This window comes from Sarcophilus harrisii, chromosome 5, assembly GCF_902635505.1.
Source record: "Sarcophilus harrisii chromosome 5, mSarHar1.11, whole genome shotgun sequence".
Taxonomy (NCBI): Eukaryota; Metazoa; Chordata; class Mammalia; order Dasyuromorphia; family Dasyuridae; genus Sarcophilus; species Sarcophilus harrisii.
In genome coordinates, this window is record NC_045430.1 from 254,072,901 (window position 1) to 254,088,612 (window position 15,712).

Below are 15,712 nucleotides of genomic sequence, written 5' to 3' on the forward strand. Positions count from 1 at the left end.
TGCTCCCAGGACCAGGTCTGGGGGCCTGCCTCGTGGAAGTCTGACCAGGGCAGAGACCAGTAGGGCTCCTAGCTTTGGACCACCCAGAGGCAGGAGCTTTGGGGGCTTGTCCACAAGAGAAAGATGCTGGCCTCCTAGGCCAGGGCATATGGGCCTGGGGAGCCCTGGAGTTTTTTCCTCATCTCTTATCTAGAAGTTCCTTGGGGTAACCGATAATGCCGACAACAAAATGCCAGAAAAGGGACGTTACTTACTCAGTCACAGATGACCGGGTTTTCTCTCTTCTAACTGCTTCAAAAAATGAAGCTGAAGTTCCTTTTAGACACAATGGTAAAAAAAAAACAATAGGACGTTGATTTCTCTGATGACACATTCATGAAATCAACCCTCAAATATTGGTGTGCTGGCAAGAGCACTGGACAAAGAAACAGAAGCTCTGGGCTCTCATCCTGCCTTTGCTACTTAATTTGGCCAAGTACCTTGAAGCTCTCTAGCCCTCTATAAAAAACGGGACCCCTAAAACAGATTCAATTGTCTCCGGGGTCTCTTCAAGCTCTAAATCCTTCAGCTCTTATCATTTTCCTTACTCTATGTTAAGCAAATTTATTCTTTGATTTTTCTTCTTTATCATCTATTTTAAATGCAGTAGCTTTTGAAGGACCCCTGTGAATTTCTCTTCAAAAACAATACTGTATATATATATATATGTACATATATACATATTACTATATATATTAACTATCTATCTATCTATATATTAACTATTTCAGTTTTTCAAAAGACAGGAAAAAGATAACCATAGTCAGCAAATCAATAAGACTAAGCTAATCAATATACAAGTTGCTGTCATTGTCAGCACTGTCAAATACTTGGCACATATGTATTCTATGACTAATACTTATGGGAAAGAAAAAACAATTTTAAAATCCTGGCTGCATCCACAGATCCTACAGTATCAGATTTGAGGGAAACAGATGTGCCTTGAAATAGGCTCACCTCATTTGATTGTCACCCTATTTTTGCTAATTAACTTATTTTCTTCCATACTTTTTCCTCTCTAGATGCAAAACAATCCAGGGGGTACCTTCGGATAATTTATTTCTTATTAATAAACTTGCAATCTCCTCTTTGATTAATTAGCTTGAGTCCTTACCCCAGTCCATTAAATATTATTTCATTAACTAGAGAAATCTCCTTTCCTAAAAGTAATTACTCTTATACAATATATTAATTAATGAAGTAAAAAATAAAACAAAGACATAGACAACTATTTACAGCATTTCAACTATGTGAAAAATGATAGCCAGGGTTACTTCACCCCTCCCTCTAACAGTAAATGATTCCTCATCATTTAGAAAAACACAGTTTCATCAAGCAATTCTCTTCATATGCTGATTAACATCTTTGAATTTTCATATTTCTCCTTGAGATCATAATCAAATTCAGTGTCTTTAGGAAATAAGCCCAATTAGTTCATTTCTTTTGTCTTCACTTCAATAATCAGCAGAAAGCCTTTCCAAAATGCATTCCATCATATTTGCCAGCTTCTCATTATTTCACATAATTCTGTTTCTTTGTAGTGTAACACTTAAGATAGTTCTGATGAAGAAGAAATTTCACCTCATCCTCCTCTCTTTACAGATTCTTCACAGATCTTCACAAATCACAGAAAAAAAAAAAAAAACCCAATTCCAAAACAAACAAACAAAAAGAACCACACATCCTCTCCCTGATTCCGCAGGAAGGAGCACTCTTCTTAGTTAAGACATTCTTCAACTAACTTTCAACTGGCAGCTCCAACTGCTTTTCTTAACATTCTGTTTGGCTCTTAAAGATATAGTTAACAATAACTAGAGTCTCTAAGAGAGAGCCAAATGAAATAGGTGTTAAATCTAAATCTCGGTAAGTCTACTCTTTTCAAGTCAGTTTTGCAAGGTCTTTGGCCAAAAATAATAAAGTTCTAATCTAAAACCAATAGTTTTTAAAAGGACTAAACCAACTCTGGAATAGCCATAATCTTATCGCCACAAATTCCATCACCAGAAACATGTGGACAACTCTTGGCATAGATTTCTTGGGAAGAAAAAACATTCTGGAGAGCAACACCAAAGGCCAGAAAAAATGAGGGCACAAGAGCTCCCGGCCCAAGTAAATGCACTTCTAGCAGGGTGTGCACTATAAAAAGAATTGACTTAATTCAGTACTTCAAAAAGGTCTATATTTTCATTGCTATGGACTCTGCTCTAGTGACTCAGATTGGATTCCTTTCCTCAAGACACAGAGACAGGCAGAGAGAAAGAGACAGACAGAAACACACGTAGAGAATTTTAGGAGATAGTCCCAGAAATGTCAGATTTGTGAGAAGCTACCGTCCCTATTATTAAGCTCTTTGTAAATTTGGGACTGTAACATTGGACTATTATTGAGAAATAGAACCAAAGAGGATTTCACAGGTTGACATGAGCTCCTGGTCTGAGCTAGCGTCACAAGGGATTATAGAAGCATAGGGATCTCCAAGTTGACTAGGATCTCAGCAACCAGACACAAAGAAATGACCACTGATTAAGGTCACACACATCATAAAGTATCATGACCAGAATTTGTATTGAGATTTTTAAAAAAATTCTAAACTTTTCGCTGCTTCCCACATTTAAATGGTCTTGAGGCCATCTATGAGATTCAGACAAACAGATCATTTTGGGTCACCTGGAAAGGGATTTGACATTTATCCCTCATTGCATCTTCTGAAAGCCAGTAGGTAGGATGAGGCCTTTCCGGATGCCCTCAGTGACTTGTGGCTCCTGCACAAAAATCACTTTGGCAGTCAACAAGCAGTTATTAAGAATCTACTATGTTCCAGGCATTGTAGAAAGGCAAAAAAGAGTTCCTGCTCTCCAGGAAACATGAAAACTACTATATGAAAGCAAAATACCAATGGTGTCCCAAGAGTCTTTAGAGCTGTTTTTGGCTACTAACGATAAAGGCAGGCAATGTTTCCCCTTGCCTTTGTATTCTCTGTGTGAACACTATGCCTGATATACAGTAAGTACTTAACAAATGCTTGGTAGATGAATTGACTGCCTGCCTGGCTCTCTAAAAGACTATTTTTTTTTTGGTCACCCTTTCCATTCAAAGTGTTCAGGGTTTGCAAAAAGTGACCATTTAGAAGGAAAATGGCATTTTATGCTTTCTGTCAGTGTCCATGGACTCCAAAATTTAACATCTCTTTCCCAAAACAGATCATGGAGCTCGAGAACCAGAGTTCCTCCATTTTAAGCTTCAGGTGTTTAAGGCAGAGGGATTTAATGACATGCTCAATGTCAGTCACCCAGGTAAGCCCAGGGCAAGCCCCTGGCTTCTGGGCCTCGACTTCCAGTCACTCTCCAGTCTTGCTAGGCTAGCTCAGCAATCTTTTTCACTTTGTGTTCATATAGAAACTACCATACCTGTTCCACTAACTTCAAATAGAATTATTTATGCTTAAATTTATTGGTAAATTTATTTACTCATCAGCGAATCTGAAAACATTTATAAGACTGCCCAAATTTTGCAAGCATTTTTGTTCGGTTTATTGTCTATCACTTTTCTAGCCTTCTGCTGTTATTTCTTAGGGAGATTTTGTAATGTTACATAGTTTTGTCCTATTTTTATTAGAATAATGTTTATTGAAGATTTTCCATATTAAAAAACCATATATAGGAAAAAGCTAAGATACAAAGATCAGAAACCAGACTTGGACTCCATGGTGTGCAAAGAGGATATAAAGTATGCTCCTGGTTTTTATTGTTACATCTCCTGGGGGCTTCATTAAGAAAGTCTTGTCCCTAAGGTTAAATTATGTGCATGAGGAAATTCGGGAGGGGGTGATGGTGGGAGAAAGCAAAAAGTAAAAAAGAAAATTCAGAGAATGAATTGAATCATCAATTTGGACCCATCCAGAGGCAATGAGTTGCTTAATAATCCAAAGAACAAATGGCAGCAGCAGAATTCTTGCCCATGCCTTACAACTCTCAATAAAATTCTCTTTCCGTGGCACCTCAGATCTCTTTCCTCCTCAGAAATGGGGCAGCAGTGGTACTGAATGCTGTCTTTAAAAATAGGGTACCTGGGGGCAGCTAGGTGATGCAGTAGACAGAGCGCACCAGCCCTGAAGTGAGGAGAACCTGAGTTCAAATCTGGTCTCAGACACTTAACACTTCCTAGCTGTGTGACCCTGGGCAAGTCACTTAACCCCAATTGCCTCAGCAAAAAATAAAAGTAGAGCACCTGGCTTAATGGACTCAGTGTCCTACTTTGGTGGATGCCCATATTCTCCATTTAAATAGTGACATGGTTCATCTGTCTTAGCTTTTAAGATTTAATGAAAAATGAAAGATGAGATGTTCCCTATGTACCTGTTTACCTGAAATCTCTTAAAATTTTCACTTACATTTAAAAAATCGTATCCAATATTGCACAGTATTATGAACCAGGAGGGCTACCAAAAGCAAGGAGACGTGGTCCCTGCTCTTATCTGGTTAAGTGGAAGAGAGGGGCCTTTTCTTTGAGCCAGCTGCATCCCTATGTAGGGGTGAGTTAAATCTGCTTTGAGGCCTCAGAGGACCCTGTTCTTCACTTGAGAGCAGATGAAGTTTGCTCTAAGACTAGAATCTCCCAACCACGATCTTAGATCAGCTCCTGAGCTGCAACTTGTGTTTGAAAAGCCCAAAGCAATCGAGGGAGGGGCCTCCCTTCCCGTTTCCTCCTGTAGGATGCAAGGACAACTAGAATCCTCAGACTGAGGGGGCAAAGCTACCTCCAAAGGCCTTCTCTCACACTTGGACCAATGGAAAAAAAGGCCTGTTGATGATTATTTTTCCTGCCTTAAAGGAACTAGAAGAGGCAGTAGTTAATCTGGAGAGTTGAGTGTGCCACCAGAGATCTGGGAGCTGGAGTCCGTGTCGGTCTGGGGACCGATGCATCTGGTCCAGCAGGACGACCCCAGAGTGTCCAAGACCCAGTCAGCAGGGGCTTGAACCAAGATGCCGCCCTGTCCACTGGCTATGGGGCATTTGGACTTAACTCGAAGTGCTTTGTAATGACTGCTTCATGTTTCAACCTGGTCTAGAAGTGTGCCCTCGTTGGGTGGAGACATTTAAACTTTTGGTCCTGTTAGGTCTTCTTGGTCAATGTTTCTTTGTAAAAGCTAATCGATGGTAACTGGAAAAATGAAACTGGGGGGCTGCTACTCACCGGCCACCAATATGGAGAGCACACTGGAGTGACGCTTTGGGTCAAAAGCATCAGAGAATCCCCATCATTCCTTGGGGTTATTCTAGAACCTTGATGAGATACAGCAAGCCAGCCCTCTGGGAACCTGGCTAGTCAATGCAAATTTATCAGGAGGACCACTCAAAACCGATCAAGGCCATATTAGACCTTTATACACAGATAACTCTACAGGTGATTAGACTACGATTAGTGCAAGAGAGCACACAGAGGTAATGATGGGGCTTCAGAGGAGGGGGCGGTCACCTCCAGCTTGGGAGGGGGTTTTTGGAGAGAGCAGAATCTAAGCAGAGTCCTAACAGAGATTGTCACAGGTGGAAAATGGAGGGACACAGGAGGTGGCGACTTCCTGGCATAGGGAAAGAAATGAGCAAATGTGGGGGCCAGTACGGGCAGTGTTCGAAAGGTGATCGTGTCTCTTACACTTTCTATATATATGGACTTAACTCCCCCCAGAGCCTTTAGTAAAAGGTGAAAGGATATGTTAGACAATTAAGTTTATATATCTGTGACTAAGCTTTTTGAAATAAATATTTGTGCTAAAACTAAGTGGTTAATAGGAAAGAAGTGAATAATTGCAGGAATTCCACTGGTTGGGTTAGGAGCAGTTTGCAGAGTTTAGTAACTTCCATTTTCTTGTAAGGATACTGAAGAACACTGGGAGAAGAGCAAAATCTCACCTACCTGACCTTCTAGCCAGTGAGGACCAGATAGTCTTAAGAAAATTTTTTTCTTCTATTTCCCAGTTTGCAACATGTAAGGTGAAACCTCAGGATTGTTTTGACTTTTAATATCCTATTTTTAAAATAGCTTTTTTATTTTTCCAAATATTCAAAGAATTTTCAACATTCACCTTTGCAAAATCTTGTGTTTCAAAATTTTCTCCTTCCTTCTCCCCCTCCCCCCTGGACAGCAAGTAATCCAATATAGGTTAAACATGTGCAGTTCTTCTAAACATATTTCTATATTCGTCATGCTGCGCAAGAAAAATAAGATCAAAAGGGAAAAAGACAAAAGAAAAGAGTCAACACCACAAAAAGGTGAAAATACTATGCTTTGATCCACAGTCCCCATGGTCCTCTATCAGGGTGAATATGGCTCTCTCTACCACAAGATCATTGGAACTGGCCTGAATCATCTCACTGTTGAAAAGAGCCACGTCCATCAGAACTGATTGTCATATAGTCTTCTTGTTGCCGTGTACAATGATCTCCTGGTTCTGCTTATTTCCCTTAGCATCAGTTCCTGTAAGTCTCTCCAGGCCTCTCTGAAATCAACCTGCTGATTGTTTGTCGAACAATAATATTCCATCACATTCATACACCCTAACTTACTCAGCCATTCTCCAATTGATAGACATCCACTCTGTTTCCAGTTTCTGGCCACTACAAAGAGGGCTGCCAGAAACATTCGTGCACATACAGGTCTCTTTCTCCAACATTTATCTTTTCCTGTCGTCTTAGGAATATGAGGGGTATGGAGTGGTACACCAGGGTTTGACTTGTATTTCTTAATGTTGGTGATTTGAAGCACACTTTTTTGTGGTTAATACTTTGCAATTCTTTGGAAAACCGGTCATACCTTCCTAGAAAAGTGGTAAAATTTTAATCTAGGTGAATCTAGTATAGGGAATGCATTTAGGAAAGAACTGAACCAAATTCCACTCAGAAAATGGCAGGCTTTTTGGCTATTAGGTATTGTTTATTCATTCAAGCACCTATAAAACATACGAAGAATCCATGAAAGCTAATGCAAAACCACAAGAGACTTACAAATATCCCTCCTTGAAGAAAAAAAAGTCCCAATCCAACTAAAATGAGCAGAATGCTTGAATGACATAAAGGCATGAGAATGTAACAAGCTTATTCTAAATTTGTATAAAACCAGTGTCCACCCCTTAAATACTCCATGGCTCATCTATAGTTACATGAAAAAAATGCTCTAAATCACTATTAACAGAAAATAAAATTAAAATACCTATGAGGTATATCACACCTCTCAGATTGGCTAAGATGACAGGAAAAGATAAAAGTTGGAGAGAATATGAAAAACTGGGATGCTAAATGCAGTGTTGGTGGAGTTTTGAATTCATTTGGTCACTCTGGAGAGCAATTTGGAACTATTTCTAAAGTGCTATCAAACTGAACATTCTGAATTCAGCAGTGTCAGTCACTACTAGGAGATCATAAAAAAGGGTAAAGGACCCACGTGCAAAAATGTTTGTGGCAAGGAACTGCAAACTGAATGGATGTCCATCAGTTGGAGAATGGCTGAATAAGTTATGGTATATGAATGTTATGGAATATAATTATTCTTTAAGAAATGGTCAGCAGGATGATTTCAGAAAAGCTTAAGACTTATATGAACTGATGCTGAGTGAACAGAAACAGAACATAGTACAGTCACACATCAATATTATGTGATTGTGACAAACTTAGTTTTTCTCAGCAACAGTGATGTAAGACAATTCCAGTAGATTTGGGATAGAAAATACCATTTGCATCCAGAGAGAAAACTACTAAATAAGGATTGAAGTTCACTATTTTTACTTTTTCTTTTTTTTATAGGTTTTCCCTTTTCAGATTTTTCTTTCACATGATTAATAAGGAAATGTTTAAAAGGATTGTATATGTAAAAATCTTAAAAAATCAATGTTGAAAACGATCTTTACATGTAATTATGGAAAAAAATCAAATACTATTAAAGAACAAAAACACCTCAAAGTTCCTCTGATTATTGTATTTTTGAAACCTAAGAGAATGAAAAAGGTCCAGGAAAGGGCAATTAAATGACAAAGAGGAGAAAGGCAAAAATGGATAGATGTTAAGATTTAAAAGATTTAAAGACTGAACACATCTTGTTCAAATATGGTTCCTGAAAAGACAAATATAGAAAATCAAACTTTTGTGAAATGGGGAGAAAATTTCTGAAATGTGCTCTGAAAGCACAAATTGAAGAACTTCATGTTTTAATTCATATGTAAAGGTAATATTTAATTAAATGAAAAAAGTATGAATAAACAATAGTGAAAGGTAACTAATTGGTGATCAGACTGAAGAAATTTCTCAACCTGATAGAATAATAGAATACTGGTCACTGGATGAATCAGGGAACTGATAGGACATCTGCAGAAAAGTAAAATTGGATCAGCCATGCCTCTGGTGGCAGTGAAAGAAAGCAAGTGTTGGCTCTGGGGAAAGAGGGCACTTTTTTCCCTTATGCTCTTGGGAAGTGTGGCGAGGAGATGGAAACCATTTACATCTCCACCATGACCGTTCAACAAAGGGTGCTGCAGCAGAAGCATGTGGCTGCATCCATGGGGAGAGCCTTATTGGAGAGATTGACACACACAAGGGACCTCACTTGAAAGATGACAGGCCTCAAATCTGAGATTCCTGTTGGTCCTAAGGTATGATACCTTCTCCTTCCACTGGCACCTGGAGCAGGAGACAGTGAGGCCACGGACAAGCATCAGGACATGGGCCCTTCCCTCAGGAGGTCTAGCTTTCCCTCTCTACTTATGATAAAATAGTGGTGAGTGGTCTCAGGGAAATGGGGGAGAGAATTGCCACTATCATTTCCACATGTCTTGTTTTTTGAGCTAACGGTGGTTCCTTATCATAGGGTAAATTCTATTAGTGGGAGCTCCTAAGTTAGAACCTTAGGAATATGAATCCAAAGAGCACCCTGACCATGAGATCATCCTCTCTGGAGAGAACCCAATTTCCTCCATGTGCAGGTTGGGAGGCAGCCCCCAAAGGTATTGCACATGACATTCCACTTCATAGGCATACTGTAAAACTGTGAATAACTTCCTAGAACATATCTTAGTAAGAGCAGAAAAAGAATATGGGCTTCATAGCTCAAGGACTTAGTTTATCATAGCAATTCTAATGTATGTAGTCCAATGTACTAAAAACACCCATAAATAATTAAGTCCTAAATGAGTTGTTCTTATAGTTTACATGTATTACAATTAGAATTCAGATTTTACTCAGTAATATGTAGCAGTTCAAATTCTAGAGATCTCTGAGCATCATATTTCAATAAAGAAAAGGGAAATCCATAAAAAAGAACTTTTGATTGATTCACTCTTATCACGACAGTTTGGTTCCAAAGTATAATGCAAAATTCTGAGCTTTGAGTTCATTTCACAATTAAATAATTTCTTCCAAGACAGAGAGATGTGTTTTCTCTGCCCATTTTTTCTTATACAGTACATGTAAAATTGTAGCCATAATGAATTTACACAAACTTGTATCATAGATTATGGCCATAACAATGGGGTTTAGTGTTAAGAAAACCAAACGTTCAAACCCAGCCTGAAACACTTACCAGATGTATGATCCTGAGCAGATGATTCAACTTGAATCTGTCTTCTTGTCTATAAAGTGGGGACAACTGTACCTACCCTCACAGAGCTTTTGTACCAACCAAATCAGATAACTTTTTTGCAAATGGATTTGTAAAACTTAATAGCACTGTTATTAATTGGACAATTAAAAATACAACGGATTAAAGATAACAAAAACTCCAACTTTCTGGGACACTTGAAATGTTGCCACTGCTTCCAGCGGCTTTCATATGTTTTCTATTAACATTCATAACCTAAAGCATCTCAGAGGAGCATTTCTTCTATTCTTAAAGACTCAGAAAGCTGGTTACCTGGGAATTTTATGTAAAACAAAGCAAAAATGGCCATATTCTTCTCTTGCCAGTTTTAATGGAAGTACATCCTATATATGTAATATCAGGATGCCTTGGGAAAATGATCTACACATCAAACTAAAAAACTTTCCATTCCATACCAGTTAAAAATGTAAAATATAGTTCCCATAGAGCTTAATTGTATACTAGTAGAGCTCCAAGTTTTAACACCAGGAGACTTCTTTTTTCCATTTTCCTGGGATTGGCCCACAGCTATAGTCATAATAGACAGATGTTAAATCTGAATGCAATGTAGAATTTCCTATCATTTATTTGCTATGCAGATTGGGTATTTTGCATGAGCATTCAAAATGCAGGTTTATTGTTTTAACTTCTTACGTTTATTGTCTTCTACAAGCAACTATATAACCTACAGATGGAAAACTCCAAAATCTTTGATAGGTGGTGAGGAATAGCACAAAGAATCTGTTACAAAGAAAGACATTACATATAATGTCAATAAGACCAGACTACTTTTCAAAATATGTAATAGGAGCAATCCTCATCCTAAAGGAGTGTCTCAGGAATTCCAAATGCTCATATTTAACAGCTGGACCTATTTGTAAGACCTGGTCAATGAAGAACACTGCAGCATTTTCCCTTTATAGTCCCACCCTCTCCACTATTTGCCATCTTGGTGAAAGGGAAATACAACTCTGCCTGATTTCAACTACTCCAAATGATACACATATCCTATGGCAACCGAATGCAGCCAAAGCTATTAAGCCTGTTATGAAGACAAGAGTTACCTTTGAGGAAGGCTAAAAGGATTTTCAAAAGAAGTAGAGGAATACTAAAACCTAACAGGTAAGTGCTGTGGAATGCTTTCATTTCAGAATGACAATATCTTCTAAATGCATATGCTCCTAGGAGGTAGAGGTGTGAATTAAAATTGAATAGTTTCAAATAAACCACAATGAAATGGTATTTTTCTTTTTTAACCTGTCCTTTGACAAATAAAGCACAGAAGGGAGCGAACAGAAATTAATGAAAGGGTCTTTTTTTCTTTTAAAGTATGGTTATATGTGTATAATGACATACAGATTTTTGGAGCTTTGCAATCTCACCACTTTCCCTTCCTCAAGGTATTGCATTTATTTAAAAAATTCAACCAAATCACAATTCTGTATTTTGCACTTTTGCAAGTAACTGGAAATAACCTAAGGTAACACAAAATCAGGCCAGTATCAGTCGTAAACTGATTTGCATTCTAGCTCTGGGGTTTCAAACATGGTAACCAACTTTTTTGTTTAGCAATAAGGCGATTAAGTGCTCTGGTTAATGCAGTTTTTCATACTATTCCAGCAAAAGCCTTTTAGTTCAAGATTTTGTGCTGGACATTGGACATAGTGAGACATTGGACATAAGGACAAAGTGAGAGAATTCTTGTTTTCATGAAGCTTACAATATTTAAAGAGATCACAAAATAGTATAGAGCAGCAACTGGATTTGGAGGACACGGGTTCCAACCCTTCCTTGCATTTCCTATTAGATTGCCCTCCAGCTTCAAATGAATGATTATAAAAGTATTCATAGTTTACAATCTGGGGAAAGAGCAAGTGAGCAGTAGGGTAAATGGAGGAAAGCTTCCCAATAGGACACAATAGATGAGCTGGGCTGTGAAGGAAGATGAGGATTCTAAAAGACAAGCGATGAGGAGCCAGGCTATTTTAGGAATGCTGCAGAGCATTCATTGAAATCAGCTTGCCTGGAGTTCAGTGATTTAAGTGGAGAATAAGGTGTCCAGAACTTGGCAAGAGAAACAGAAGTCAGAATGGGCTGGGCTTTGAAATACCAGGTCCTTGACTTGGTTAGTCTATAGTTTTCTTCTGAAATAACATCCATGTTAACAGTTTTCTAAGTGAAAACACTAAAAACTCAAGTTACCCTGGACATGAAGTCATGTTTCAATGGCTTGGGAAGTGTTTTCCAGGATTTCTCAATGCCTCCCTCAGAGTTCTCGATTATCCTTGGATAGGGTAAGGCACAGAAGGGAGTACGTAGAAATTAAAACCCAACATGCTTCAGATGAACAAGCAAACATCAGTTATGTCATATTGCTTTCTTTTGAGATGATTTTTATATTATAGGTATTTTTTGTGACTCAGAAAAAGAAACTGACACTGAAGAGCTCACAGGATAATCCTGGATCACCCAATTGTGCAGAAGAGCTTCAGCTACCCTGATAACTCACTTCTTGTGTGCCATAGATGGCACAGCATTCATTATACGTGTTGGTGCAATATTCAGTAAGAAGGGTATTCCAGAGAAATGCAACAGAAACCAACCATGCAAGCAATTTTATTACCTGCTAGCATTTCTCATTTGTTAATTTAAACCAGTATTTGCAGCTTTCTCTGCACCATGTGGATTAAGTGAGGTTTACCCTAGGAAGAATCCAGGATCTAGTAAAAAAAAAAAAAAAAAAAAAAAACCACACACGCCCTTGAAATAGCGGGAGTGTGACACAAGAAAGGAGCCAGGAGAGGGCCAGTAAAAAACTTCCCTGGGTCTGAAGGCTTCTGAGAATCAGGAAAAGAACCATGAGGACCAGCAGAAGTTCCCTCATAAATTTACTCCTGTTTTCCTCTCATTTCCTTTAATAGATAGTGTGGACAATGCACAGATAACTATATGAAACCCTCTCACTTGGTATGAATCTTTGGTCCAATTGAGGTTTTTTTCCCCATGAAAACCCATCTTTGATTTTATAATGAAAAATGAGTGGAAGGAAAAGATTTATTTTAACTTAAAATGCCCTTTACAACCAACTTTGCTGGAGCAGCACTAAAACTGAATACCACCCACCACCCACCTCTATGCCTAAAAATGTCAAAGACATATGGCCCTCTAGCACTAATGCAGTCATTAAGCATATACAGTAAAGTGCTTGTAAGAAGTTATCAGCATTTTTGAAACTGAGTTTCTTAATTTTTACTGGATATTTTAATGCAAATTTAGTGCCATTTCCATTCTTTGAGAGCATATTTGTTTAAAAATCATTTTCTCTGTTTGCAGAGTTTAGAACCTTTTCCATTCCTGTGTTGAGGAATTTTCTACACATCAGTTCTTCAGTAGATAAGGCGAAAATAAGAGTCATGGTCATAACCTGGAACGACTTAGTTTTTTTTTCCTAGAAAGAGAAAGTCAGTAGCAAAGGAATGGCAAAGCTTCTACCTGAAGGTAAAAGAGAATTTCCAACTGTGAGGAGAAGTAGGATTCACCTTAAGACAATGGTTCCCCATCCTTCTAACTCATAATATGAAATATCAAAGCCCAAGCTTGCATGGAAGACTGAAGTCAAAGCCAAGGGGGTCCCTCTTCACAAAACCCCTTACTCCAAAACCAAGGCTAGGGAAGACCAGACTAACGAGATACAGATTTCCACACTGGGTTGGCTGCTCCTTCACCAGGACCTTTACAAGGCTGACAGCCGACTGCTCAGATTTCAAATCACTGGTCCTGGGATATGAAATGCATGTAGATAATTACAACATTTAGAGAAGTTAAAATTGGATCTAATGAAACGGTCTTGTCCTCTCATCCCCTATTAGAGTGCACAGGATCAACTGAGACTGTGTAGAGGAACTGATTCATCTAAATGTAGGATTATGGATTTTTAACCCTCAAGTGCAGTACTCCTGGGAAATGAGGTTTGTCAGTATCTACTATTTTCTATTTTAAACTCCTAGGCCCATTTAACTTTAAAAAATAAAGAAAGAAAATACAATAGGTTAACAAACAAAAATAAAATTTATTTGTTCCATGACAAATAACTAAAATTAGGTTTTTTTTTATAAAAGCAATTCCTTTCAAATACTCTGATTAACCTTTAAATGACATAAAAAAAAGCTTCAGCATCCTTTTTAATGCCAATATTTTGCACAATTTAGATATAGCTATTGAAGTAAGTTTTAGCAGTAAAAAACACAAAAAAAAAGAAATAAAAAGAAAAAAGGAAGAAAGAAAAACAAAAGTAACCCACTGAGAAGCTTATGTATCTAGTAAGGTTTGGTTAGTATCGGTTTTTAAAATTACATCCAGAATTTGAATTACCCTAATTGCCATCCCAATCAGTTATCTATTGTTGGACTCCAGGTACTTTGTAAGCAAAATTGAACTAATAAACATAACACCCAATGATTGGATTGTCCGTAGAGAATCTGCTATATAATACTGGGTTTAGAATTGGAAGTCTTCAATTAAGCTACAACTTTATATATTTGGTTCCACTGATTAAAAACGCAGTTTTAAAAAGTCTGCTTCTGTGGTAAATTTCTAAAATTAAATTACAAACACAAAGCATTGTATTGTAAATATATCTTACTGCTGAAGAGGTATTTGGTGGAGATTAAATGCTAAGAACAGTCAAACTGTCAAAATTCTGACCTTTCAAAACACTAAGTTTCTATAAAGCAAAATTTTGAAAACCAACATTTGCCTTTTAAAGTCTCAAAAACATTTCAGTACCAGTTGAAGCACTAACATGTAAACCCTAAAGTTATACCTGTCCACTTCAACTGCTTTTCCCTTTCAACTGTGAACTCAACATAGAACCAATTACTAAGTGAATATCCAAAGTAGAATAGTTTCAATGCAAAATAAACACAACATACTAAGAAAATTAACACAACTTGCACAGAAAGTCTTGCAATAAGTTGTCAAAAAAATTCAGAATTAACTTTCCATAATAGTGGAAAACAGGAACTCTCTGTATCTTCGTAATACTCAAAAACAGTAACTATTGTCCACAACACTGGAAGCTTCAGCAGAGAGGATTCAAACGGATTTAAGCACAGCCCTACTTCTTCTAAAGTGATGTACTCTTTTGTCCTGGAAGAAATATACATATTCCATTTACTTCAGTGAAAAATTCCTATTATTGATATAACCTAAAAAAAAAGAACAAGATTATAAAGAACTTTGTACATTTGAGTAATTTTAACATAAAATATTATTTATAAAACATAATATTTTAACATAAATAAATTAGATCATAAGACATTCTATAATGTTCAGTTTTCTTTCAAAAACAGATCCTCTTATGAGGATTAGAGTATTGGAAATACAAGTCAACACCTGTCAGTTCATTTAAAATCAAAAAATTACATGTCAAAACTTAAGAGGATATTGAAATTAACAAGTATCATTTTAGTCAAAATTGTTAGTGATGTTAACACAAATTATTTCCTGCTGGTCAAAACTTCCTACTTTTTTAAATGGTTAAAAAAATATAACTAAAGAACATCTGGCAGAAATTTTCCTTCACATTCCTTCTTAAAACCCCATTATTAAAAAGAAGTTTTACTAAGTCTAAAAAGCTTCATTTTTTTCCCCCTTCTTTAGGATAGAGAGATCCAAAGAGCTTTTATATGAGTGAAGGGGAAAATGAGAATATATGGAAATAATGTTTAAAATGTGCTCCTTCCACGGGTAGAAAGAAGCTAGTACACTACATGTATCCTACCTCGAGACTCCTTACATTTGCCCTAATTTCTACTGATGACAGGATGCAAGGTCCTAAGGAAGGGGAGAGGCAGAGACCACTAGTAAATACAGTATTTTTGCTATTTAACAAAACTAACTCAGCTATGTCTCTTTTTCTGTGAGAATTGTGCCAACTTTGTAAACCTTAAAATGCTCAATAAATAAATATGAACGACTCATATGAAGCTGGCAAAAAACAAACAATCCAAGTTATATTATGTCAGTAAGGTTCTCTTCCTAGAATATGTTT

General features: G+C 37.3%; 1 protein-coding gene across 11 annotated transcripts in view; it reads right to left on the reverse strand.

Moving 5' to 3' along the window:
- Positions 1-254: 254 nt before the first annotated feature.
- Positions 255-15,712, reverse strand: part of DAZL (deleted in azoospermia like) — a 32,106-nt gene continuing 16,648 nt past the window's right edge. For 5 of the 11 annotated variants that reach the window (XM_031940309.1, XM_031940307.1, XM_031940315.1 and 2 more), the window contains one exon: positions 255-315. In XM_031940309.1, coding sequence (XP_031796169.1) covers positions 259-315 — 57 coding nt within the window. In that variant the 3' untranslated portion in view covers positions 255-258. Of the gene's footprint in view, positions 316-13,743; positions 14,868-15,712 lie in introns of those variants that run through there. The other 6 variants (XR_004229823.1, XM_031940308.1, XR_004229822.1 and 3 more) reach the window with 4 other exon arrangements.